General features: G+C 42.0%; 1 protein-coding gene across 4 annotated transcripts in view; it reads left to right on the top strand.

Annotated features, from left to right (window-relative positions):
• Positions 1-26235, top strand: part of SNCAIP (synuclein alpha interacting protein) — a 281465-nt gene that overhangs the window by 198503 nt on the left and 56727 nt on the right. For all 4 annotated transcript variants that reach the window (XM_073676875.1, XM_073676882.1, XM_073676888.1 and 1 more), the window contains 2 exons: positions 5675-6483; positions 23363-23542. In XM_073676875.1, the coding sequence (XP_073532976.1) occupies positions 5675-6483; positions 23363-23542 (989 nt within the window). The remainder of the gene's footprint in view (positions 1-5674; positions 6484-23362; positions 23543-26235) is intronic.

The following is a 26235-nucleotide window of genomic DNA, read 5'->3' as shown; positions in this document are numbered from 1 at the left end:
AGGGGGTCTGGTTGTCAGAGGAGTCGTCTCTGCCGATCAACATCCTGGAGTTGAGAGCGATATTTCTCTGCCTCCGACATTGAACGGTCCCCTTGAGCGGCCTGCCGGTCCAGATTCAAACGGACAATGCGACAGCGGTCGCGTATATCAACCATCAGGGCGGGACGAGGAGTTCCAGACTCATGATGGAGGTCTCTCGGATCCTGGTATGGGCCGAGTCCAGGGTCCCAGCCATCTCCGCGATTCACATCCCAGGAGTGCTGAATATCACGGCGGACTTCCTCAGTCGTGAGCAGGTGGATCTCGGAGAATGGAGTCTTCATCCGGAAGTTTTTACACTGCTGTGCTCCCGTTGGGGGACTCCCCAGGTGGACTTGATGGCATCCAGGCTGAACGCCAGGATTCCGACGTTCAAGTCCAGGTACAGGGACCCGGAGGCTGTGGCGGTAGATGCTCTAGTGGCCCCGTGGGACCAGTTCGAGCTGATCTACGTGTTTCCGCCAGTATCCTTGCTTCCTCTGGTCATCCGGCGGATCAAACTCAAACGAATTCCGGCAATTTTGGTGGCGCCGGATTGGCCGTGGAGGGCGTGGTATTCAACGCTGGAGTCTCTTCTGGCAGCGCCTCCGTTTCCACTGCCTCTTCGCCCAGACCTGTTAACCCAAGGGCCCATTCGTCATCCGGACCTGAAGTCGCTTCGTTTGACGGCGTGGCGCTTGAGACCGAAATCTTGACCCGTCGTGGCTTTTCGGCCGAGGTCATTGCCACCTTGCGGGCGGCCAGAGGTCCAGCTACGACTAGGATTTATCACAGAACTTGGGAGGCCTTCTATTCATGGTGTTCTGGATTGTCAAGGAACCCGAGGGTTTTTTCCATTCCCAACTTATTGGCTTTTCTGCAATGTGGTTTGGCCAAGGGTCTGGCGGTTGGTACCTTGCGGGGTCAGGTATCTGCACTATCTGTGCTTTTTCGGAAGGCTATTGCCTCGCGCAGGGATGTGCGCTCGTTTTTTCGTGGGGTTGCACGTAAGTTTCCGCCTCGGAGGGCATTTGTGGCTCCTTGGCGGCTCAATCTAGTCTTGGAGGCTCTTCAGCATGGGCCGTTTGAGCCTATGGATTCAGCTACGCTTTACTTACTTTCTTGGAAGGTGGCCTTCCTGGTGGCGGTCACCTCTTTGAGAAGGGTTTCTGAGTTGGCGGCACTGTCTTGCTCGCCCCCTTTTCTGGAGTTCCACTTGGATCGCGTGGTGCTTCGTACCCATGGCGATTTTCTGCCTAAAGTGGTGTCGCGTTTCCACGTCAATCAGGACATCGTGTTGCCCTCCCTCTGTCCGAAAATTCCAAAGGAGCGAGCCTTGCACTCGTTGGATTTGGTGCGGGCTTTGAAGTTCTATCTTTCAATCACGCAAGGGTTTCGGAAGTCGGACTCTCTTTTTGTGATTCCTGCTGGTTGTTGGCGTGGTTAGCGGGCCTCCAAGGACACTATAGCTCGGTGGATACGTTCGGCTATCCTGGAAGCGTACCGGCTCAAGGGCGAGCCTTGTCCGGTTAAGGTTCGAGCTCATTCCACGAGACCTGTTGGTTCGTCGTGGGCTTTTCATCAGGAGGCCTCGGCAGCGCAGCTCTGCCGGGCGGCTACCTGGCGCTCCGTTCACACTTTTGCTAAATTTTATAAAGTGGACGTGAGTGCTTCCGCCGATGCGGCCTTGGGACGCAGGGTCCCGCAGGCGGCGGTGGTTTAGGTTATCTCTTTATCTAGTTTTGGCGCTTGTTGCGCGCTTGACTAAGTTGTTGGGGTGTTGGCGATTCTGCCACTGTTTCCCACCCTTGAGTTCTGGACTGCTTTGGGACGTCCCACTAGTAATGGATCTGTGTCTCCCTTCCTTCCCTTCTGCTGCTGAAAGACGGATTTTGGTAAGACCTTACCTGTAAAATCCTTTTCAGCGAAGGAAGGAAGGGAGACACAGCACCCTCCCAGGGCAGAAGTGCATTATTGTTTTCCAGATGCGGCGCGACTCCTCTCTGATGGCGGTCATCGGGACTGGGGTCGGCGTGCTAGGGCTCTGTTCCAGCATTGCCAGCTCATCGCAGTTGTCAGGTCCAGTGAGTAGTGCCTGGGACTGTGTGATCTTTCTGTTATATGCATAACCTGTTCTCTCACACTTCTGATTTTTCAGAAGGGGTTGTGGTGTTCCGCTGGTGTTATCTGCTCTTCCTTAGCTTGTGTACGGACTGAAGGACATGGGAGTAGGAGGAGCCTAAGCTGGAGGGGCCGGTCGTCACTTTTTATAAATCTGAGGTGAACTATCCTGTGGGGCTCCGCCTACCCCCACTAGTAGTGGATCTGTGTCTCCCTCCCTTCCTTCCTTCGCTGAAAAGGATTTTACAGGTAAGGTCTTACCAAAATCCGTCTTTCTGCTGCAAATCTGCTGCTAACTTTTCTCTGGCAGGAAAACAGCTGTGTTAAAAATGCAGGTTTTGGTGCGTTATTTGTTGCGTTTTTTGACCACCCATTACTTCCTATGGCTCTGCTCATGCACGTTGGGTTTTGCAGCGTATTTTGAAAATTTTTAACTGTGTTTTCCAGTACCAGCAAAGTCTATGAGAAACAAGAATTCTCTGTTCACACATGTTGGGGTTTTTTTGCTGCGTATTTTGTGACTTGGTTGTGTTTTTTGAAAATAGAGCATGTCACTTCTTAGCGTTTTTGCAGCAGAAAACGCACCTGCATTTTTGCTGTGTATTTGCAGCATTTTTTCATCCATAGGAAGTAATGGGTAGTCAAAAAACGCAGCAAAAAACGCACCAAAACCTGCATTTTTAACATAACTTTTCTCTGGCAGGAAAACAGCTAACAGCAGTTTTGCAGCAGAAAAAAACACAACGTATGTGAACATTGGAGCGTTTTTTCACCCATAGGCTGTGTTCAAACACATTGTGTTTTTTTTCTGCTGCTAACTTTTCTCTGGCAGGAAAACAGCTATGTTAAAGATGCAGGTTTTGGTGCGTCTTTTGCTGTGTTGTTTTGACCACCCATTACTTCCTATGGATGAAAAAACACTGCAAATACGTAGCAAAAATGCAGGTGCGTTTTCAGCTGCAAAAATGCTGAGAAGTGACATGCTCTATTTTCCAAAAACACAACCAAGTCACAAAATTCGCAGCAAAAAAAACAACAACATGTGTGAACAGTGAATTCTGGTTTCTCATCGACTTTGCTGGTACTGGAAAACGCAGCTGAAAATTTGCATAAAAATCTGCAGCAAAATAGGCTGCAAAACCCAACGTGTGTGAACATAGCCTTTTCAGCGTTTTTGCAGCAGAAAACGCACCTGCTTTTTTGCTGCTTATTTGCAGCGTTTTTGCACCCATATGAAGTAATGGGTGGTCAAAAAAACGCTGCAAAAAAAACAACAAAAAAACGCACCAAAACCTGTGTTTTTAACGCAGCTGTTTTCCTGCCAGAGAAAAGTTAGCAGCAGATTTGTTGCAGAAAAAAAACACAACATGTGTGAACATACCCAGTTTAGGCTATTTTCCTCCTTGTCTGATTCCCCAGGTCCTCAGTCTGCCTCCGGTCCCCAATCTGCAGACAGGTTCTCTTTAAATTGTTCTTGTTTGGCTGGATTATTGCAAACAGCAGAAAGTTTGTACATTTTGCTAATAAACCTAATTTACAATGAGGACTATATAATTTTGATTACTGTATATAGTTATAATATTACTAATATGATATTTCATTATCACTTTAGCAAGAATATTTTAATTCAGGGCCTTCCTTCTATGTCAGGTTTCATTTTTACCTTCGAGGCACCCCATTGAGCTATGCATAATACATGAGCGGAAAGACGAGAAGGTTTTCCTACTGAAGCTGCATTAATAAACTTGCACAAGGTCAGAAGTTCAAAAGTCAGGAAATGATCAATTATGGGTCATTAGCTGCACCTTATAGCCCATTATATCACAAATGTCTATGCAAACTGCAGCCACCTGCTAGGAAGTGTATAACCTCCAGAGGTCTGATTTGCACACAGGATAGAAGTATCAATGTCTTTGGGTCCGGGGTACAAGCTAAAATGATTACAGAAAAAACACGGCAAGTTACATTTATTGAAGGGATTATTTCAGAATCACAACCCGTTTCGATGTGGTTTGTTGGGGCATTTGGACATCACAGAGGAGACGGGAAGGACCCTTTCTTGTACAAGAATCAAGAGCTGCTCTGTAAGGCCATGGCCCCACTATCAGTATTCGGTCAGTATTTTTTCTCAGGAGTGGGAACCAAAACCAGGTGAGGAACAATCAGAGAAAAGGTATAATAGAAACAAGTCACCAATTCTGCATTTATCACCCATTCCTGGTTTTGGCTCCCACTCCTGAGAAAAAATACTGACCAAATACTGATAGTGTAGCCGTGGCATTAGGCTTCCACTCTAGTTGACCTGGTTCAGCCATGCATTACATCAAAGAACATTCATTTGACTGGTTAACATAAAATGTTACATTTACTTCTGATGCTTCTCTCGTGAATATTTTTGTAAAACACAATTTATTAGGATGGCATAATTGTTTTTAATATACAGGGACATGGTCCAATCAGCATGATATGTGCTGAGAACAGCTAAATCTACAAGTACAAAAATACACTTGCTGCTTTTTGTAAGGTTACATATTTGGCCAAAAATATAAACTATGGCTGCATGCTGTTTTTGGAGTATCAGTAATTTGGTGTAGCGCCGCTCCGGTCCTCTTCTGGGTCATGACACGGCTATTCTGACTGGCCGGATCACGCTGGGATCTGTATGAGCCGGTAGTCGCTTTTACCATTTAAGCTTATGGATCCTTATTCTGATGCTCCATACCTAATCTTACATTGTAAAAGCCACTTCTGGGTTACGAAGACCGCAGTGTGATCCGGAAAGTCGAAATAGCCATCACTTTACCAAAGCGGCGCTGATTGGCGGAGTAGATGGCGATTGGTGGGTATATTATGGCACTTACACTGCACTACATATACATTTACATTGGCTTAGCCAATGAAAATTTTCATGGAAATGGGTCTTTAAAAAGCTAGGCAGAATGCCTGATGTAATATTGTGGGTGTAACTAATGGGCAGCCAGCCAACAATGATCACTACATATGGCGGGAACAGTGCCAGTGCCCCTTTGATGGTACTTTTTTCTCTACATTTCCTTCAGACAGAAATTGCATTGAAGCTGGTGACATATCATTATGGTGTAAACAGGTTAAATCACCACAACATACGTCCTTGGAAAAAAGGTTCCAAAAATATATGGGAAAAACGCTGTATAAATTACAGTTAATGATATATACTGGATCTATAGAATAACTTTTTATTTGAATCATGTAAACTTTTTTTCAAAAAGATGTTACTTCTAACGAAGTAGAGGATATTCTACTAAAAATGAGTAACAAATGCTTATTGACTAACTAGCTATAATGTAACATTTTATGGAAAGGTTGCTACACAATGAAAATGAGAGCTGTGATTAGATTAATGATGAACTGTCACCCATCAGGTTTGAGGAGGCAGGTAATTCTGCAGGACAGGTGACAGCACAGTTCTGGTCAAAAATGTAAAAATGTATTGGTGCTTCTGTTGTAATGACATTTATCTTTTTTATAACGCTGTTTTTTTTCTCTAACCTTTCAGTGCCCAATGCAAACTGGAACTGCGGAGTGTCTTCTCTTATTGGCAACACACAGAAGCCAACAGGGATCGCAGATGTGTACAGTAAATTTCGACCCGTTAAAAGGGTTTCTCCATTGAAGCATCAACCAGAGAGTCCCAAACTCAATGAAAGTGATGATCAAAAAGAAGAAAAGGAAGAAAATGAAAAAAATGGTGAATCGGGAAAAGATGGTGTTCCTGGAGATGATGACGAATTTAAGTGTAAGAGCATTGAGTCAAACATTTTGCTTGGCGAGCTGGAACATTATGACCTTGATATGGATGAAATTTTGGATGTGCCTTACATCAAATCCAATCAGCCATTGACTCTGTTCACCAAAGTAGCATCAGAAAAAAGGAACTCCAGTATATATCCATTGTCTAAGGCTAAAAATGGTTCTATGGGCACCCTGGAGAACCTGACGCCCAATGCCACTCAGTTTTGTGTACTGTCTCCGGTTAAAAACTTGACTCAGGCTACCATCCTTGATCAGAGCAGGCATTCATCTGGGGGATTAGAGCTTTCACAGTCTACCATTCAGTGCAGCTCGGTCCATGAAGCTGAATACCACAACAAGAGCTTTCTGAATAGAGCTCTGTCTGATTCCCATGCACAGAAGCTTGAGAAGACTATGCCTAACTGCCAGCTCCGGGCATTTCACCTGCCGGGGACTGACTCACAACTGGATGGCATAAACGGTAATGTCAACTGGAATCACTCAGAAGGAGAAGACATGAAAAAAATCAAGAGCATTTTGAATATTGTGAAAGAAGGACAGATATCCTTACTGGTAAGTACGTAGCAAATCTATTAGAAGTGGGCAGGTCAGCCATTTATGTCCTCATGTATGGAGCAGTATTTCGGTCACTGCATTCTGCATAGTGATGGTAATGAAGGCTTATACAACACAGGACCATGCTGCTTTGCCATGAACTTTCTTGCTATATAACTGAATGTATATGCCCAGTCTTTTTAGCAGAAGTAAAGAATTGGAAGTATTAGGGTACATCGCTCGCTTTACAGCGTGTTAACTCTTTAATTTGTTCCCAAGCCCTGCAGCTCAGCCTGGTTCCCATCAGCTCTTTGTCACTGGCTCTCCGTGGGAACACTCTGTTGCCTTCATTGGTATTCTGCAGTTTTCTTTGGCAGCTTTTTGTAACAACCATTCACAGACAGGAGCTGAACACAAAGTCTGAAGTGTCCTGCGGCCCGTGCAAAGCGTTACATTAGCATCTGCTGTGATGACAATCCAACGTTACCAAAGAAACGGATTTCTGAAAACACCGCTTCAATGAGCAGATTTACACTATTACACAACGAGGTCGTCAGTGATAAAAGTGCTGGTTAATCGTACAGAAAATAATGTGACTGGTGCTTCTAATAAGGGGATGATGGTTCTTGTAGTTCTACCAAAACTGCACATGTACAGTGACGTGTGTCTAAAGTGAAAGAGCGGATGTGTTACAGAAACTTCTGCAATTGATAGACAATCCATACATCTGTATGGGGTTGTTTCCTGCATCACAGGCAAGGATTTTTACCTATCCCATGGAAACACTGATTGTGTATTCACATTACCAGAAATTGGGTTGTAATCAAGGTAAACCATGTGGATGTAATGTGGATCAAAAATATGGCGGTGTGAGTGGGTTTTAATACAGAAAAATATAGGTGTGACTCCAGTTTGCAGTAATCAGTAGGACCAAAGTTAAAATCGAAATCCAGCAATCCCAGAAAAAAATGTAAAAAGTCATACTTATTCCAAAATCTTTAAAAACATGATGGAAAAATAGAAAAGTGATTAAAATCACACAAATCGTGCCTTTCGAACCACATTGTTTGTTGATCATTACAGAGCTGATAAGTATACATTTTTCCTATTTATAGGACCATAGTCACACCACGTTTGGGTGAATCAGGAACCTGTCAGATGATTCATGCTGCCCCAACCACTGACAGCATAAACATACACCAGCACCTGCATTATAAATATCTAGGTTTTTCACTGAAACGCTGTTTTGGTTCAGAGAGGAACATGGTTCAAAGTATTGCCGGGAACAAAGTGACTAGTCCAAGAGGCTGGACTCCAGCACCTTCTCCCCTCCCACTCAGCCAGAGTGACAGGTCTCTTACTATATACATGTAGGTAGAGCGCTGTCAGGCTCAGTGAGCAGGTGGGGAGAAACTGGCGGAGACCTGCCTCTTGGGCTAGTCACCTTGTCCCTCCCTGGCCCTGCTGTGAATTATGTCCATCTCTGAAATTTGAAGTATTTCAGAGGAAAACATTGATGTTCATAATGCAGTAGTTTCTGGTTTTATGGCTTTTCAATTATTTTTTCATGTTTTCAAGTTTATTTGTAGTATTTATATGGCATCTTTTAATATGGAATTTTAATTACTCTTTTTTATAAAATTGTGGGGGGTTTTGAAACTTTTTTTTGTCCAGAAATTTTTTTACGTTCTATTGAAAACCTTAAGGATACGAAGAACTGGAAATTACATCATAACTACAGGTTTCTGCTTTTTTGCTAAAATGCCAAAAGCCACAAAACACTGTGTATGTAAATACTTTATCCAGAATTTTAAATCCAGGTTACCAGCTCTTTTGCCCCCCCCCCTCCCAAAGAAAAAAGAAACGCTAAATACATTGTTAAATATTGTCTGTCAAACTGGCTTCAACATGGGATGAATGTTGCGATTTTTTTCCACACCGACCATCAATCCATGTGAAAAATTGCCCATGGGCACTAGCACATGTTATGCAGACTACTGTAATCTTTTTGAACATTGCATTCATGCAAATATAAGCTTGGAACGAGCTCTAATAACGAAAAAGGCTTCACATTATACCTCCTAGATCACTGTTTAGATGTGTGAAAAGTAGCGATGAACCACAAACTGTGTTCTGTAGAGCTGGCCGGGCCTTAGGAGATTTTTATGATGATTTGGGTTATCGTCAATGTATGAGACACAGCCAACTGACCCGATTTCTATTAGCCAACGTTTCCAAGAGCCAGAATAATGCACAAGATTAAGTATTTTAAAGGAACACACAGAACATTATACCCTGGGAAATTAAAGGGATTGACCAGTCACAACCCATTGATGACGTGTCCATAGTATAGGTCATCCATATGAGATTAGTGGAGATCCACAGAACAGCTGTTACAAGCTCTGGCGGTGGCCGAATATGAAAACTAGAGGTGAACCACAAACTGTATTCTTTAAAGTTGGCCAAGTCCTTAGAGATTTTTATATGATTTGGAATATCGTCGATGTATAAGACATAGCCAATAAGCCTGACTTCTCTGAGCTATTGTTTCCAAGAACCAGAGAAATGCACAAGACTGAGTATTTTAAAGGAAGACTAACAGCGCATTATACACTGAGAGTTTAATGGGGTTGTCTGGACTCAAAATATTAATCACCCGTCGATTATTATTTATTTATTATTATAGCGCCATTAATTCCATGGCGCTTAACATGTTTAAGATCAGTATACATAGCAAACAACAAGTACAATAATTTGAACAAAAACGAGTCAGCGACTGGTACAGGAGGAGAGAGGACCCTGCCCGTGAGTGCTCACAATTTACAAGGGATGGGTGAGGATATAGTCAGTGAGCGTAGAGCTGGTCGTTCAGCAGTATGGTGGAGCGAGGGTTAGTCCAGGTTGTAGGCTTGTCGGAAGAGGTGGGTCTTCAGGTTCCTTTTGAAGATTTCCATGGTAGGTTAGAATCTGATGTTTTGGGGTAGAGAGTTCCAGAGTCGGGGGGATGCACAGGAGAAATCTTGTATGCAATTGTGGGAAGAGGAGATAAGAGGGGAGTAGAGAAGGAGATCTTGTGAGGATCGGATAAGGTAGGTCATGAATATCAGATTGTGGGGAGGGATCCGATGCTCAACAACCTCACCGACAAGCTGGTACATGCTCTGGTGGAGGCAGGATGTAAACACCTTAAATAGAGCTGCAGAGCACATCTCCAGTCAATGCGTAGCAGCCGCTGCCGGGTACAGTTTATTAGAACCCTGGTGGTCCGCATGATCCCGTCACAAACACTTGTGCTCAATGTGCTCACCTCATGGCTGGGTGAATGCATCATTTCAATCTTATACCAGTATAATCATGTATTTAGCATAATTATTTCAGTAGTTTTAATGCATAAAGAGAAAAAAATTATATGGATTGTACTTTTTTTTCTTCTATGTTCTTAGTAATAATGTGGTTTTAGATATTATCTTGTGATCCCTATCGGTTTATGTAGTGTGTACTATGGAGGTAGTAAAAATGTGGAGTAGCATGAGATGATAATGTAAAGTCCATGAACCAGAACTGAAGACTAATACTCAGCTCTGTGCCACATGGGCATCCTATAATTCTTTACTATGCTATTTTCATTATTCGAGACTTTGCGAGAATGAGAAAATGACTTTGGAAAAAGATGACTCCCTAGGCACATTCCAGGTATTTTATAACTCCTTATGTGCAATCGAATATCATCTCGGTTATTCGGCTGGTATGTTTTTTTTTAAAATATGATAAAGAAGTAACAGCGGTCAGCCAGACAGAGCATTATATATCTTATAAATGAGCCATGATCCTGTCTGTACCCAGTCATTCTGCGTTTGCTTCACAATCGTTTGACTGAGAACATTTTCTACATCGCCATTTGATTAGACATGATCTTTTCTCCAGAGCTTAGTGAAAATAACCAGTCTCCTCTTAAAATGTTATTCCTTTTGTCCCAGTCCGGCTCCACAGTTCTGGCATGCTTGTGGTTACTTGTCACAGTATAATTCAGTCGTAGACAAGAACATTTCCAAAGAGCTTTAGCCAGATCATCATTCTTGGTTTATGAGGAGACCTATATAATTGCAGGGACAGTCAAAAACTGATGGCCAAAAATGCAAAACTGGTCACTGCAACTGCAGTCTAACCTGTACCCATGCCACACTATTTTATCTAAGGACCTCCTAAATTATATGTTGGTCAGTTATTTCACAATATCTTTAACTGGGTCGGAGCTTCATTTCCCTTCTTCTGTTCACACAACCATAGAAATACATCACAAAATTTTAGCTGCCTAAAGCTCCTAGTGAGAGCTTACCAAATTATGTTTTGTTTAGTCTGCATAGAAATTTGGACTTCTTTAGATAAGAAAACTGTTAAGACAATTACTGTACTCTAATATATTAACAGTACTCGCCTGTCACATCCTCGGTCATTCCAATGCCACTCCTGCAATGGTCCTGTTGATCAACTTTGTTGCCTACATGCACGCGACCGATGCAACCAATCACTGTCCTTATATATATGTGTGTGTGTGTGTGTGTGTGTGTGTGTGTGTGTGTGTGTGTGTGTGTATATATATATATATATACTTTAACACAGACCTGGGCAAACTGCAAGTCGCAGACCAGCTCAGCCAACGGACCAAGACAGCTGAAGGGCTGAAAGTACTGGCACGGGCCGAACTATACTGCCGCAATCCCTATCCGAGGTTCCGATTTTGCTGCTATCTGCATCCTCAGGATGCTGGTACTGGTGAATATAATGGTGGAAGATGTAGACATCGGCTCCTTCTTCCATCATTCAGAGTGTGCAACTTGGATGCGATGACATCACTACATCGTGTCTGCTGTGTGGAGCGTCAGTGCACACAACAAAGACCAGAGCTGAACACTTGAGGGAACAAGAGCAAAGGTTCAGTTTGTGTTTTCTTTTTTTTTGTTATGTTAATGTGTTGGAAGTGTCTCTGTATATATGGGGGCTATGTGGGGGCTCATACTATATATAGGGAGCTATGTGGTGGCTCATACTCTACATAGGGGGCTATGTGGGGGCTCATACTCTACATAGGGGGCTATGTGGGGGCTCATACTCTACATAGGGGGCTATGTGGGGGCTCATACTGTATATAGAGGGACTATTAATATTGAACAGAATTCATTTTGTCCTTTGGTTCGACCCTCCACAACAGTCCATCTCTCATGTGGCCCCTTGGGAAAATTAATTACCCACCCCTGCTTTAACATATAATTATTTGTAATTTAAACAGAACCCAGATGTTTAAGTTGTGAAGTTTATGCTAAAAGGAAGCTCTTATGACGTATGCTTTTTATAAGAAACCCTACTAGTTCATCACGTGATAGGTTTTGATACTTTTTGCTAATCAGATGTGCCATTCAGACTTGGCCTACAAATGTGATGTGAGTAAAATATGGTTGTTTGGTTCAATTTGGTTTGAATTGAGATTTTTTTGGACAAGTTTATGGAGGGGTGATTGATTTTTACAAGGAGAACACAGTTGTATATCACATCTTATCACAAGTCCACCTGTTTTGCCCCCATATCTCTTGGGCCCCTGTACGGTCACACAAGTTGCACCAATGATATTTCCGCCCCGACTCCCACCTCTCCCTCTATGGCAAGTTTTGGAGCAGAGAAGGAACGGCAGTGGGATATCAGTGGCTCGATACTTTTGAGTTAATATCCAATGTACTGTACACGGTCAAGCTGAGGTTGTTTTACTCTGACATTGTCCCCCCCCTATGTGTGTCTCCAGAAACTGCCAGTGTGATGACATGTGTCTGTCTCTCTTCTTTTTTCTGTCCTTCATGGGTTCACGGCGTCCTTTCGATTACTATTTTTGCAATTCACGGATCCAGGATTGACTGATCATTTATTGCACATACAGAACTCACACAGTTCTCATCATGTTACAAGAATTGATTGAAAAGGCTTATTCTTTGGTTGTCAGGAGTGGTGATTTATTTCAGACATGTTGTAATTCTCAGTCTCTGAACTCCCAGCATGAGGTGCTTTTTTTCATGTGTGATACCATTGTAGCATTTCACATAACTAGACATTAATGTTTATGAATTCCTCTCTATACATTTCTCGGCATATAGCTGGAGTTTTCCCACACTTTTGCACCCAGGGGACTCTCATTTAGCCTCATTTTTTAGACTTCAATTGCAAAAGGTTTGATTATTGATGTCGAATTCAGACTCACCAGTGACATTTATTGCACTTTTTTTTGTGTTTGATCTGTTAAGAGAAATTTATATCACAAGATAAAGTAGAACATTGACCAATCTCGAAAAAAATCTTAAAGGGGTTGTCCTCTACTTGAACAATTGAACAACCACTTCTTAAATGCTATATTCCCCCTTGTAAAATAAAAACATCATACACTTGTGCTCAAAAGTTTACATACCCCAGCAGAATTTTTCCTTTCTTGGCCTTGTTTCAGAGAATATGAATAACAAAAAAACTTTTTCTCCCCTCATGGTTTTTGGTTAGGTGAAGCCATTTATTGTCAAACTACTGTGTTTTCTCTTTTTAATTCTTAATGACAACCAAAAACATCCAAATGATCATGTTCAAAAGTTCACATACCCCAGTTCTTAATACCGTGTATTGGTCCCTCTAACATCAATGACAGCTTGAAGACTTTTGTGGTAGTTGTGGATGAGGTTCTTTATTTTATCAGATGGTAAAGCTGCCCATTCTTCTTGGCAAAAAGCCTCCAGTTCCTGTAAATTCCTGGGCTGTCTAGCATGAACTGCGCGCTTGAGATCTCCCCAGAGTGGCTCAACGATATTGAGGTCAGGAGACTGAGATGGCCACTTCAGAACCTTCACTTTATTCTGCTGTAGCCAATGACAGGTTGACTTGGCCTTGTGTTTTGGATCGTTGTCATGTTGGAACGTCCAAGTACGTCCCATGAGCAGCATCCGGGCTGATGAGTGCAAGTTTGCCTCCAGTATTTGCTGATAACGTGCTGCATTCATCTTTCCTTCAACTTTTACCAAGTTTCCTGTGCCTTTGTAGCTCACACATCCCCAAAACATCAGCGATCCTCCTCTGTGCTTTACTGTAGGAATGGTGTTCCTTTCATCATAGGCCTTGTTGACCTCTCTCCAAATGTAATGTTTATGGTTGTGGCCAAAAAGTTCAATTTTGGTCTCATCACACCAAATTACTGGAAGTCTGAAAAATCCAGAAGTTTTGAGGCTTGTCTCTGTGCTGTTTGGCGTATTTTAGGCGAGATACTTTGTGGCACTTGTGCAGTAATGGCTTTCTTCTGGTGACTCGACCATACAGCCCATTTTTCTTCAAGTGCCTCCTTATTGTGCATCTTGAAACAGTCACATAGCGCGCGCTTTGCTTCATCCTGGCCCCGTCTGCCTGTGCTCTGTGCCGCAGGTTTCTATTGCGCAGGTGCTGGGGGGTCACCGTCACTTTCCGGCACCTGCGCAATAGAAATAGGCGGAGATTGCTTGGCGTCCCCAGGACGCCAAGCCTGTGGAATAAAGAATTGATTAAAGTGCTTTTCTCTGCAATCAGACCTCTACTATGGGCCATACAGGTAAGTATAGATTTACTTTTCTATACCCTGTATGGCCATAGTAGAGGTCTGATATCGCCCAAGGGGGTGACAGATTCCGTTTAAGTGATACATTTACTGTAGTAAAATGGTAACATCAGGCTTTTAATCATTATTATGATGCAATAATCAAGCCTTTGAGGCGGTGTGCCCACAATGCTTTTTTCAAGCATTTTTGCTGCGGAATTTTCGCAGCGTAAACGCTTGCAAAACGCTTGGTAAACCGTGCCCCATGATCCCCAAAGAAAATCTGCATGTTCTGTGCCCATTCTGCTGAATTTTCCACAGGGGATTTTCCTTGCAGAAAAATCCGCAGCATGTCCATTATTTGTGCGTTTCTGCATGCGGATTTGAGGTCCCAATGCATTTGAAAAACGCAAGTCAAATCCGCATGTAAAAACGCGTGTAAAATCCGCAAGCGTTTTTTACTGCCAAGAACATGCAGAAATGCTGCGGAAATTTTCTGCTTCAATTCTGCATCGTGGGCACATAGCCTTGGATAGAACATAAAATATATTTATGAGCTAAGAGGAAAAACAAACTAAAACATCAAGCATACAGAGACAACATATACTGGACTATTGATTTATGCACAGTTTCTTGAAAGTTTAGATATGCTTTAAGAAGTATTTACCTTAATCCTGCTTTCCTGTTCACTCCAGCAGTTCTGAGATGAATGCAGGCATTCCTTCCCTGTGTGTTTTTGTTTTTTTCCCCCTTATTTGTAGAGGAGGAGATTCACTACTTATCATGTACATAAACTGCAGCATAGATTCATCTCAGCTAAAAGTCTAGACCCTTAGATCAGGAATAGGACATTTTATAACTTTCCCAAATTCTTATGAAAAAATATTCCCCACAAACTGCATTGAACTGCTGTACCCAATTTATTATATATTTTAGGAGTCGGAGTCGGTCCATTGTATACCGACTCCACCATAATGGACACCGACTCCATGACTCCGACTCCACAGCCCTGATAACCATGTAATGTGAGCTTCAGGATACCCACCGTTGACATTGCTGGAAAAGTGCTGGTACAGGGGAATATAGTATTTAAGAAAGGGTTGTCCAAGTAGTGGACAGCCCCTTTAAGGACAAAATTTGATTTCTTTCCAGGGTAACCAGCTCCTACCTCTGATCTATAGAGTACTGTTGGTAGACAAAGAGCTCAATGCATGGTTGTAGGAGGGCAGAACATATTTTCATCTCTGATACATTTTTTCTCACGGTTTTCCCCTTATTCCCTTATAGCTTTTTCTTAACATATGTATATTGTAATTTATAATATCTCATGTATGAACATAAAATACATGGCAGCTGCGGTAAAAGAAAGTAGTAATCAGACGTTACAATTTTAAGTGTTTTTAAATAGGGTAAAGGATTCCATACACAATGGAGCATAATCTGATGAACCTGCCGATTTCTGCAAAAGCACCAACTGGTTTATGTGAAAGGGAAGCCTCCCGATTCTTCAGATAATGTTGAGGGAGAGTGGATTTGGCAAGTTAATTTTTTATTAATTTTAATACCTGATCCTCCTTCTCTTAAAGGGAACCTGTCGTGTAAAAAAACGCTATGATATGGGGGTAATCTGCAAGTTAATATCATTCTGAAGCTGCCTGGTGCCTGCACCTAGAGCCCCGCTGCTCGAAGGAAATAAACTTTATACCTCCTGGCAGCCTCTGGCTTTCAGTCATAGGTGTGGGTCGGCATGGCTTCAGTCACCGCTAAGTGCATAGTAAGCAGTGGCTTTAACCGCGCCCCCAGCACTGACTGACAGCCGGCTCAGCATTAGGGCCTGAGGCTGCTAGGAGGAATAAAGTTAATTTCTTCCCAGCGGCAGGGCTCTCAGTGTGGGCACTGGGCCACTTCAGAATGCTATTAACCTGCGGATTAGTCACATTTTTTTACATGGCAGGTTCCTTTAAGGGGGTTAAGCCAGCCCCAGAGGAGTCTTGCAGGAGCTTAATGTTTCCCATTGAAAACACATGCACAGTCCGGTGAACCTGAGTGTACATGTATAAGACTGAATGATCTTCTGGATAACAAGCTACTGAAGGTATGGCACTTATAAGAACACTTGCTTATCTTTTTCTATTTGCTGTGATTTGGGATCAGAACAGACCAGTAGGGGAAGGAAGAAAAAAGTAAGTTGATGGGATTAATGCTGCTGGGTAGAATTGCAGCTCTGTCATCATTTTCAGCACATCTCTACAGTATCTCTCTCTGACTTTTGTAAATATGGAGGTTGCCTTAAACAATACCTCTAACGTACTGAGCAGAAATTAGGGAAAAATTACCTAACAGACAGATTACAATGACATTTTGTTATTCACAAATAACACATCTCTCTGTGGGGTTACTGGACTATGGGCGTGGGGAGCAGTGAATATTCATTTTCCTTAATAGTCGCTCCTGCAGCGGCTGGGCGATCACATGTGCCCACTATTAAAGAGAATGAATATTCACTGCTCTCTACTCCCATAGTCCCTCCCACCTCTCGGCGCTGGCTTCAGTGCATAGATGTGAGCAGGACTGTGGATGTGGGGAGCAGTGAATATTCATTTTCTATAACAGCGGGCAGAGTGTTAGCTGCAGCAGCCGGCTCCTGCCTCCTGTGACCCACTCCACCGCTGCCCCCCCCCCACCCATCTACCATCCACAGCCGTACAATAAGGTACCATTGTTATGAACTGCTACAAGCACTAAGGAAAGAAAGGAAAACTGTCCCTACAATAGGACTAAGCTGATTCCCTACGATGCAGCGGGGGACCTGTTCCTTGTGAACAGACCCGTCTAAGTCCTTGGCTAGTCTGAACGCAGACCTATAGATATAAGGGAGGGGTCCCTACAAGAACTAAGGACTGGGATATAGTTGGACACCTCCTAGCAGAAATTGTAGCAGAGCAAAGACAAACAAACAAAAAGTACTAGTGGTCAAAAGACCAAGCAAACTACAGAGTTAGGTACAAGGCAACTGGCTAGCTTAAGAGTAAATGTAACACTGAAGCCCAGCAAGGCCAGAAGGGCGGAGCTGGATTATATAGGCAGAAAGTCATGTGACCAACAAAATAGAAAAAGAACTAACAGGAGGGTTCTAACAGTACCCCCTCTTCTATGAGGATCCTCCGGATCCTCCAGGCCCAGGTCTATCAGGAAACCTCCTATGAAACGCTCTGATAAGTCTAGGAGCAGAGACATCATCCGCCTTTACCCAGGAGTTATCCTCGGGACCGAAACCTTTCCAAGCGACGAGATACTGCAATCTCCCTCTATGCCATCTAGAATTAAGAATGCAAGAAATTTCATATTCACCGTCTTCCACCACCGGAGGAACAGAGACAGTGGCGTCCCTATCCGAAACCTCAGCTTTTTTCAATAAGGAAACATGAAACACCGGATTAATCTTCCAGGAGGTGGGAACCTCCAACCTAACAGCAGATTGGTTAACTACCTGAAGTACCTTAAACGGCCCTACAAATTTCGGGCCCAATTTCTTAGAAGGAATCCTCAACCGCAGATTCTTAGAGGACAACCAAACCATGTCACCAACCGTAAACAAAACCTCTTGACGTTTCCTGTCAAAGTACCTCTTAGATTTTTCGTTAGCCTCTTGAAGGTTACAACGTACATCAGTCCAAACTCTCTCCAAATCACCGGAAAAATTCTCCTCCTCCGGCACAGCCGATACCAATTTGGAGAATGACCCAAATGACGGATGTCTCCCAGTACAACAAAAAAAGGAGAACACCCAGCAGAAGAGGATGTATGGTTATTAAGAGCAAATTCAGCAAGTGGCAGAAACTCAGACCACCCCTCTTGATTGTCAGCCACAAAACAACGCAAAAACTGTTCAACATTCTGGTTCTTTCTTTCTGTCTGCCCATTAGACTCAGGATGATATCCAGATGAAAATGACAAATGAACTCCCAACCTGTCACAAAAGGCACGCCAAAAACGAGCCACGAACTGAGGTCCCCTATCGGAAACAATGTCGGTAGGAACGCCATGGAGTCTGACAATTTCCTTAACAAAAGCCTTAGCGAGTGTCTTAGCACAGGGCAGTTTGATGAAAGGAACCAAGTGACACATCTTGCTAAAACAGTCCACGACCACCCAGATGACAGTGAAACCCTCAGAGGCAGGAAGGTCAGTAATAAAATCCATAGCAAGATGCGTCCAAGGTGCACTAGGAACCTCCAGAGGGCAAAGCAACCCCGCAGCAGGAGCATGTGAAGACTTAGATCTAGCACACACAGTACATTGACGCACCCACTTAATGACTTCCTTCTGCCACCCAGGCCACCAAAAACTGCGACCTACAAGTCTCTTAGTCTCAGAAATTCCTGGATGACCTGCCAACCGAGACTCATGACACTCCACAAACAAATCTCTCCTAAAGTTCCTAGGCACAAACAACCTCCCATGGGGAGTGTTAGACGGGGCATCCTCCTAGGCTTTCAGAATCCCATCTTCCAAAACGGAGTCCAATGCTGCTATCACAACACCTTCCTGTAAAATGCTCTCCTCCTCCTCGGTACCAACCATGGGAGAAAAGCTGCGAGATAAAGCATCAGCTTTTACATTCTTGGTACCCTGGATGTAAGTAACAGAAAAATTAAACCGCAAAAAAAAAAGTGCCCACCTAGCCTGATGGGCATTCAAGCGCTTGGCAGCATCAAGATAGATCAGATTCTTATGATCAGTGAAAACCTGAATGGGAAATTTAGCACCTTCCAAGAGATGACGCCAATGTTCAAATGCAAGTTTAATAGCCAGCAATTCCCGATTACCAACATCGTAATTAAGTTCGGTCTCAGAAAATTTTTTTGAAAAAAAGGCACAGGGATGTACTCCATCCTTGTTTTCCTGAGACAAAACAGCCCCGACCCCCACCGAAGAAGCATCAACCTCGACCAAAAAAGGCTTGGTCTCATCAGGCTGCATAAGGATGGGGGCAGAACTGAACCTCTCCTTGAGATACACAAAAGCTTCAATGGCCTCCGTAGTCCACTGAACCGTATTCGCACCTTTCCTGGTGAGATTGGTCAGCGGCTTAACAATTATAGAAAAATTCTTAATGAATTTTCTGTAATAATTGGCGAAACCCAAAAATCTCTGTATCGATTTCAAACCAATAGGCCTAGGCCATTCCTGCACCGCCTGAACCTTCACCGGGTCCATCTCAAAGCCCTCGCTGGAGATAATGTAGCCCAAAAAACTAATTCTCTGCACAGCGAACTCACATTTCTCCAGCTTAGCATAAAGCGAATTGTCACTTAACAACTGCAATACCTCACTTATGCTCTGCCAATGAGACTCCAGATCCGGCGAATAAATCAAAATGTCATCCAAATACACCACCACATTCTTACCAATCAACGGTCTTAGGATGTCATTAATAAGGTTCTGAAAAAACGCTGGTGCATTGGTAAGACCAAAAGGCATAACCAGATTCTCAAAATGACCCACCGGAGTGTTAAAAGCAGTTTTCCATTCATCACCTTCCTTCATACGTAACAAATTGTATGCCCCCCCGGAGATCAATTTTAGAGAACCACTTGGCCCCCACTAACTGGTTGAACAAGTCAGGAATTAATGGCAGTGGGTAGGAATTGCGTACGGTAATTTTATTAATTTCGCGAAAGTCCAGACATGGACGTAAACCGCCGTCCTTTTTTTTTACAAAAAAAATCCAACAGCCACAGGAGACTTAGAAGGTCTAATGTGACCGGCGGCCAAGCTTGTCTGTATGTATTCCTCTAAGGCCTTTCTCTCAGGGATAGTCAGATTAAATAAGCGACTCTTGGGAAGAGTAGCTCCAGGAACAAACTCAATGGTGCAATCATAGTCCCTATGAGGAGGCAAAACTTGCGACTCCTCCTCAGAAAAAACCTTCCAAAAATCCTGAATAGGTACAGGTAATTCTCCTCTTTCCCCAGCAGCAATGCGACCGTTACAACATTTATCATGACACTTAGGACTCCAAGACTTAATTTCATGGGTAGACCTGTCCAGTACAGGATTGTGCAATTTTAACCAAGATAACCCCAAAACCACTGGAGAAGGCAAATTATTTAATACCGCCAAATCCAAATTCTCTTGGTGAATACCATTAATGGTGAGGGGAAATTCAAAAACCTTGTGAGTAATACATTTCAAGGGAGAGCCATCAATAGCAACCACAGAAATAGGAGATGACAAAAGTTTGGATTCTAATTAATTTTTTTCCAAAAATCCCTTATCAATCACATTGAGTGTGGAACCACAATCCACAAATACCCGAAATTCAATCAACTCCTCCTGGAATGAGGTGCTTCCAGAAAGAAATACTCCTTTTGACTTTAAACAAGCTATACGGGCGTAACTGACCTCTTTTTTTTTTTTTTCTTTGTTCAAACGAAGCACACAGTTCTTAATAAAGTGGTCAGATTTACTGCAATAAAAACACAATCCCTTAGCAAACCTGCGGTCTTTCTCCTGAGAGTGGGGTGACATCGCCCCAATCTCCATCGGTTCTCCACCTTCCGAGCAGACCATCTGAAAACTAGGAGCTGCCATAGCAGTAGTTTTCTCCTCATTAATCCTAGCACGCAGTCTCCTGTCCACACGTATAGCTAATTGCATTGCCTCCTGCAAGGTTCCAGGTTTTGGGAAGGCAATCAGCAGATCCTTAACCCTTTCACCTAGACCAGCAAGAAACAGACATTTTAATGCTGAGTCATTCCATTCCACTTCGGCCGACCATCTTCTGAAGTATGTACAATAATTTTCCACATCACCTGATCCCTGCTTCAAACGTCTTAATTACGTTTCAGAAGATGAGACTCGATCAGGATCATCATACAACAACCCCATAGCAGAAAAAAAATCTTCCACAGATCTAAAACACGGATCATTAGGCTGTAGAGAAAAGGCCCATCCCTGTGGTTCTTTACGCAAAAGTGACATTATAAACCCAATGCGCTGTGATTCATTACCCGAGGATCTGGGTCTTAAACGAAAATATAATAAACAAGCTTTTTTAAAGGAAAAAAAATCTTGCTGTTTACCATAAAAAAAATCTTGCAATCCTACCTTCGGTTCTGCTCCTAGCAGAAATTGTAGCAGAGCAAAGACAAACAAACAAAAAGTACTAGTGGTCAAAAGACGAAGCAAACTACAGAGTTAGGTACAAGGCAACTGGCTAGCTTAAGAGTAAATGTAACACTGAAGCCCAGCAAGGCCAGAAGGGCGGAGCTGGATTATATAGGCAGAAAGTCATGTGACCAACAAAATAGAAAAAGAACTAACAGGAGGGTTCTAACAACCATACATCCGAACTAGAAGACGCACCCCCCACTTTCCTCCAAAATTTTGGAGGAAAAAAGTGTGTCTTATTGTACGAAAAATACGGTATATGAAAGGGATGTAAACATGTCACCTTATACCGTAAAGTCTCCAATGAATGAGTTAGAAAGGCCGTACCAAGAGTCTACATAATGGTGATAGAGACCGAATTACAAGCAATTTGCTATTAAAAAAAAACAACTTATTTTTTAACTCAACTGTAAATATAATAGAGATAAAAAAATCAGAATTATGATTATTATTTTGTACAAGGAGCTGTATTAACTTTGATCACTGTAATTAAAGTGATGTACAACAATTACTGGAATTGAACTTTCAATAGCAACATTTGAAGCAATGTAATTTTGACCAAATGCCATCCTGTTGTTAAAAGCAGGCCCTGCTTCTTGTCACTTTGGATGTCACAGTTTGTGTAGCTTATCTAGCTGATATACCAGTTATCTTGCATTTATTGTGAACGAGATGGACAGCAAATTGTGTTGTGCTGCATGACTGAGCTGAAAATATCCAGGATTGTCAAATGTGAAGAAGCAGACAACATACTATTAAAGGGAACCTGTCACGCGATCCATGATGAACAAACTGCTTGCAGCTGAAACAGTCTGGCTCTAAAAAGTTGAATAACACAATACCTTGATACCTGGTATTACAGAGAAATCCACATTTTTCTTAATATATAAATAAAATGTTAATATCTATGGGCCGGACACTGTTACTAGTGTGAGACATGTAGATCAGGAGAGCAGACAGTCAGTCATTACACATCAAACTGGTAACGTCCCCTTTCATTTATAATCCGTTCTGGAGGCAGATTTTCAGGGAGATCTATGTCCAGCCCATAGATCTTAACAGCTCATTTACATATAAATTTCTCTGGAATAAAACATCAGATCACAGATATCAAGTTATCATTTTATTCAGCTTCCTATGACCTACATGCCATATACTGTAGATGGCTTAGGAGGGTTGATCCTACTGAGAGATTCCCTTTAATTGCACTGGTTTCTAGTAACATTCCCCTAGTGTGCCCTTAATATTCGAAGTAACCATCCAGACTTAAATGATCATTTTCTACACTGCACTGCCAAACATGGATTTTGACTAATTGCTGTGTAAAACAAAAATACTTTTTAAAGAAGCTTGTAATGTACATTGAAGAGAATTTACATATGTTAGGCTTAAAGAGAAAAAAAATACAAACACAAAAAAAATTACATCCCAGCACTTCTTACCTACCTTCTTCCCATTGATTCTGTTTTGTCTTATATTACAAAGTAAACTGAGAAATATATAAAGAAATGTTCTCAATGTTCCTCAAGAGCTCAGCCATGTCTTACCTCCTTCTTTTCCCACTCCTCCTCTGTCTGTTGTCTGGCTGTAAGACAACTGGCTGCAGCAGAAACCTTTCTCTCATCAGTTTTGTCTGTACAAAAAATTGGTCTTTGAATAAGCCTCACTGGCTCATCCAATCTTCAGCAGAAAATTGAATGGGTTAGTAGAAAATTAATCTGTGTTCCCAGATAGTTGTTTCTTTTTCAGGAACTTGCATAAAATGCTGAAGACTGCAAAGATTATCCCTTTTATAATTCATTTTGCGGTTTAGTGTTCCTTTACAAGTGAGATATCATACAAATTACTGAATATACTACGGTACATATAGTACTTTTGTTTTACTTTTTATGTGTTGTCCATAACAAAGTTCTGCTGTGATTTTATTATCCTTTAATAACCTTTTATAGGACACACTTGCATTTTCTTGTCTATACCTGATACTGTCATTTAAAGTTGTCACTTGGCCCAAGGCTCTTGTCTTCACTTTCCAGAACATGAAGATGTTGTGTCTTGTTTTAGAGCTAATCTTGACTTTTCAGATCATGATTAGTAAATGCTTGCAGACTGATATTCGTCCTTTTCTCTCCACAGCCCCACATTGCGGTGGATAATTTAGACCAAATCCATGATGAAAATGGAAATAATCTTCTGCACATTGCAGCATCCTATGGACATGCCGAGTGTTTGCAGCATCTCACCTCACTTATGGGGGAAGATTGCTTAAGCGAGAGGAATGAAGAAACGCTGACGCCTGCTGGATTGGCAATAAAGGTAATAGTCAAGATAAAAAAATAAAAAACATTTAAGTATTTGTGTCACTGAAACAAAATAACATTACAGACGTGGGGGGATGTGGAAAGCAGGGATGGACTATCTGCAGTTTTATCCTCTGGCTGAAAGCAAATGCTTGCTGGATCATAAATTCAGCGCTTGCATAATACACCCTTTATCTCTCAGAGGTATACCAAATATTTCATCAATTATTGATAGTCTGAATATGTTCCAGTCTAATCTGACATTCTGTCTAATGTTCAAGAAGATTATTTAATGAAACTGTAAATTCGTATTTTTTATTTTAGCTGTGTCATGATGTCATCTACATACTGTACTTCTTATACAGTGCTGTAAAAAAGTATTTGGTTATCACTCAGTCTTTTATTTCTGAGAGATTTAAATGTCTCAGATCATCCAATTAATTATAGTATAAAATAAAACAAGTAACCACATCTTTGAAATATTTAAAACTTATTTCACCCACGCGGAAAATAAATTTCTCCCCTTAAACATAAGGACTGATGGTGCCACTCTTGACAGTAACAATCGCAATCAAACATTTGTGATATCTTGTGGTGAGACTTTTACATCCCTGTGGAAGAATTGTGTTCTCTATTCCTTGCAGAACTGTATAAGTTTGGCTACATTTGAGGGTTTTCAACAGGGCTGTGGAGTCGGTAAGCCAAAGCTCCAACTCCACGACTCTGACTCCACAGCCCTGCCTCACTACTGAGCGTGTACATAAAGTGCAGCACAGATTCATCTCCACTAAAAGACCAGATCCTTAGATCAGTAATAGAACCGATATTTATAGGACACTTCATAACTTTCCCAAATTCTTATGAAAACATTCACAGCACATCCTGCATTGTACGACTGTACCCAATTTATTATATATTTTAGGAGTCAGTCCATTTTATTCCGACTCCCAACTCCACCAAAATAGACTCCAGCTCCACAATACTGGTTTTCAAGCATGTACTGCCCTTTTAAGTTCTTGCCACAGCATCACTATGCAAGTGAGGACTTTTACTTGGCATATTCAAAACTCTTTTTTTGCTTCATTTGAGTCCTACTGTAGTAAACTTGCAGGTGTGCTTCAAATCATTGTCTTGCTCCGGAAGACATTCTCCTACAGGACTTTCTTGTAGAGAGCAGCCCCATGCCATCACACTACCACGTCCGTGGAACTGTCAGTATGGTGTTCATATGGTGGACCTCAGTGTTAGCTTTACTCCATATGTTACGGGACCTAAGTCTTGGTCATAATCTAGATTTTTTTTTTTTAGCAAATGTGAAACTATCCTTTGTATTGTTTTTGGCTAGCAGTGGGTTGTGTCTTGCAATTCTTCCATGGATGACATTCTTGTGTAATCCTGTACATTGACCTGAGAAAAGTGAGGTCTCCAGTTCTTTTGATGTTTGTCTTGGATCTTTTCTGACCTCCTGGATACAAAGTCATTGCACTCTTGGTGAAATTTCAGTAGGCCACCTACTCCTGATGGGGTTAAACACTGTTCCACGTTTTTTCTATTTCTGGTTTGCTGCAGTCACAGTGCCTTAGTAATGGCATACTGTAATTATTTGGCACAAGTCTTGTTCTAGATTGATTGGACCCTTCTTTTTCTTGCAGTATACTGGATACATGAAGTTGCTGGTTCTGCTCCAAAATGCATTGACTTTCATAGAAATATTTTTAAAAAAGATTTTTAAAGACCTAATCTGTAAATTCAAATACAGTGAAGTAGTGACCCATTCTGGATTTATTTTTGTCCTGAATTTGAACATTGTCTCCTATGAAATCTGTAACGGGGTCCTCACCTACAGTAGAGAACTTATTGGTTCCTTATGTAACAGAGGGGACCTTAGGCTTCTTCAAGCACCTGGGCTCCAGTGTGACTTCTACCTCTGCACCTGCCATAGCTACACCCCTGTGTAAATCATCATAAAATCACATTAATGCTGCCCCTACATTTGATAACACGCAGACTTTGAGTTTAGCAGCAATCTTTTCTAAAAATGCTTAGTTGGGACTTAGGTTATTGCATGGATGTAATAATTAGAACATTTCACCTAACTCTCATATGTTTTACAACTTAGCAAGTGTGTATTTACTTTTGACTTAAATAATATGGGGGATTTTTACCAAACTGTTCCTTTTTGAAAACAGATTCTTTAACTTAGTCCAATAAAAAACTATCACCTCCATTTAAAGTGTTGACATTTGATTTTCTGCATTACTTAAGTTATTGGAGACCTGCCATTCCCCAATAAAATCCCTATAAACCAAAGAACTTATGAACGGAGTAGAAAATAAATGAAACTCGTATATTTCTCCCAAAGTGCCATGTTACAGCATATAAGGCACAAGGCATGCTAATCAGCTCCATGACTTACATCACAGTCTTTGTGGTGATCACCTGTTTTATATTTCATATTTAGATTGTCCATTGTGATAGTGTAGACTGTAGAGCTCTGAAACAATATGTCATCAATACTGAAAGTAGTAAAAAATAGTTGTCTTTCACCTGTAAAAATATATAATTATATCTCTGTCGTTTCCTTGCTTTGGTCCCGCTCCGCTCCCGGCACAATAACCCCTGCAATGCTGCGATCGAAGTCGATCGCAGCATTGCGGTGGCAAGGGGAGGTGATTGCCGCAGCTTTCCGGATGTTGCCATGACGACCCA

This window comes from Phyllobates terribilis, unplaced genomic scaffold, assembly GCF_046119375.1.
Source record: "Phyllobates terribilis strain yellow unplaced genomic scaffold, ASM4611937v1 Scaffold_1__5_contigs__length_1240528914, whole genome shotgun sequence".
Classification (NCBI taxonomy): domain Eukaryota; kingdom Metazoa; phylum Chordata; class Amphibia; order Anura; family Dendrobatidae; genus Phyllobates; species Phyllobates terribilis.
This window is presented reverse-complemented; position numbering and strand designations above follow the sequence as displayed.